Below are 2231 nucleotides of genomic sequence, written 5' to 3' on the forward strand. Positions count from 1 at the left end.
GAAGAGAGAGGAGCTGTCATGGTGGAAGGCGAGCAGGAAAACCAGGGGTATATCTGCAGCCTCGTCCTGCAGCACAGGCTGCCTGGCACTGAAAAAATGACAGGCTCCAAGCAGCAGATTGTACCACTCCCTAGAGAGCAGCACTGTTACCCACACTGGGTTCCCAGCCCTGGCATCCGTGGGCCAGGACGTGGCCGTGGTACCCAGCCCCCAGTGAAAGAGCATTACAGCTTGGTAGCCTTAACTCTGGCTCCATTTCCCATCACCCTCATTAGAGGGACATGGGGATATTGCACCTGTCCTGATTTCTCGGCAGGAGGGCAGGAAACTGTCCTTTCATCCTGGAAAACATTCCATGTAAAACATGTCTGATCCTGAGCTGGGTAAGACGACTGCTGTGAAGGAGCAGCCACTTCAGTCCATCCGCTGCCTCCTTCCAAAAAACCTGAAATGATCGTTTTGATGGTGACATTTGCAACCCTAAAGCCAGCTCAAACCTCAAAATAGGAAACAGTGAAAAAGAGAAAGGCTCTCGTGTCAAAAATACCCAAACAGGATTCAACACTTCCGAGCACAGTTATTTCTTATGGGAAATAAGAAATTCAGAGTTTTTCCTGGAGAGTTTCATTTGATGAACTGACTGTGCGACAAAAATCATCTCATCAAAAATTTCCCAGCCTGCTCCAATTGGCACGAGCATCTGGCAACGTCCTTGCTGTTTCCCAAGAACAAGGCAGAATCCTGACTTGTGTTTGAAGCTGATTAACGTCCCAAAATACACAGAAAGGAGGTCTTCTTTTTTTGGAAGAGTCATATTGTTTCTGAGTCAGGCACTGATACGCAAGTGCAAAATAATGTAGCTTGGCTCATGATGGAAAACATGTCAAATTATCTATTTTTTTTAGAGAGAGACATTTTCAAACTTTTTGCCCCTCATAAGCTGGGCACAGTCACAGAGAAGACACAGCCCCAGCCCACCAGAGCCTGTCCCAGCCTACACAGCATAGGGCTGCTGCCTAAGGACACACAGCCCAGGACTGACTTTCCCCATCTTTCTCCTGCTGTGGCTGAAAGCATGAGTACTATTTTCAGGGGTGGAAAAAAAGACCATTTTCAGGCTAGCCCATCTGCAACTTCCTGCTGGGCACCCCACTGGTGGTTCAGAGCCTGCAGGTCAGGAGGGGCACGGTGAGCCCTGTTGTCTTCACACGGGGTGTGGGCTCTTCAGGAGGGGTGGGAAAGTGCTCACTGCCAACTGGACAGTTGGTACTTGCACAGGGAGGACGAGGCTCTCAGATCCCACCTGCCTGATCAGGGCCAAGAGCCACCCCTTGCAAGGGATGAAGACTCCACTGAGGTGGGTCTCAGAGCAACCCCAATGCCCAAACACCATCCTCATGGCCAACGCAAAATCCTGCAATGGGGAGAGTCAGGCAGGCCTCGCTCTTTCCAAGACACTGATCCCTTTTTTGGCAGCCCCCAGGGTGTCTCCATCAGCACCAGAAAGCAGTGAGAAAGAGAGCACTGAAGGAGGGAAGAGCCATCAAGACACCATGCCTGGTGGTCACCCAGCAGTCTCCATATCTGGGCCATGGATGGAGGCACAACCCCAAGTCCCCAGAGTGACTCGATGGAGGACACCAAACCCAAACCCCCGGGCCGTGGGTGGGGACCATCGGCTTGGAGGAAGGGCCCCCACAAGCCCTGCACGCTGGAGCAGGCGAGGGGCGGCCCGGCCTCCGCTTCCTGGGCAGCAAACACCAACCTGCTTCCCCCAGGAATGCAGCCAGGCCAGTCCCAACCTGCCAGGGCCCTTTCTTGCGGGGCACGGGCATGAAGGACCCTCCTGCAATCGCTGCCCGTGTCGACAGCCAGGCACGGGCTTGCGCAGCGCTGCCCGGGTCACGGCACCACGCTCAGCCCCAGCCCCAGCCCAGCCCCCCCCAGGCAGCCCAAAGCCTTTCCCAACGCTCGCCCCGGGCAGTGGGTGAGCAGCCTCCTCCCTGCCACACAGGCAGTGACAAGGCCGGGCAGCTCAAGGGCTCTGCCCAGGACAAGAGCCGCAGAGCTCGGAGCGGAGCTGCAGATGCTCTGCCTCCCAAGGCTGCACCCCGCTTTTTGGCCAAGAGTTCAGGACTGCCAACCAGCCCAGGGCAAGCGCCTGCTGAATGACTGTGCTGCCAAAGGGCACAGGCTGCAGCACAACACAGCTCGTCCCTATGGCAGGGAGG

The 2231-nt window shown here is 55.5% G+C and overlaps 1 protein-coding gene across 1 annotated transcript in view; it reads right to left on the bottom strand.

Moving 5' to 3' along the window:
* LOC103772819 (NADPH-dependent diflavin oxidoreductase 1-like) overlaps positions 1–2231 on the bottom strand; it is a gene marked incomplete at its 5' end in the record, with an annotated part of 3085 nt that overhangs the window by 151 nt on the left and 703 nt on the right. The window contains one exon of the mRNA XM_008940162.1: positions 1803–1893. Within this exon, the coding sequence (XP_008938410.1) occupies positions 1803–1893 (91 nt within the window). The remainder of the gene's footprint in view (positions 1–1802; positions 1894–2231) is intronic.

This window comes from Merops nubicus, unplaced genomic scaffold (assembly GCF_000691845.1).
Source record: "Merops nubicus isolate BGI_N331 unplaced genomic scaffold, ASM69184v1 scaffold28685, whole genome shotgun sequence".
NCBI lineage: Eukaryota > Metazoa > Chordata > Aves > Coraciiformes > Meropidae > Merops > Merops nubicus.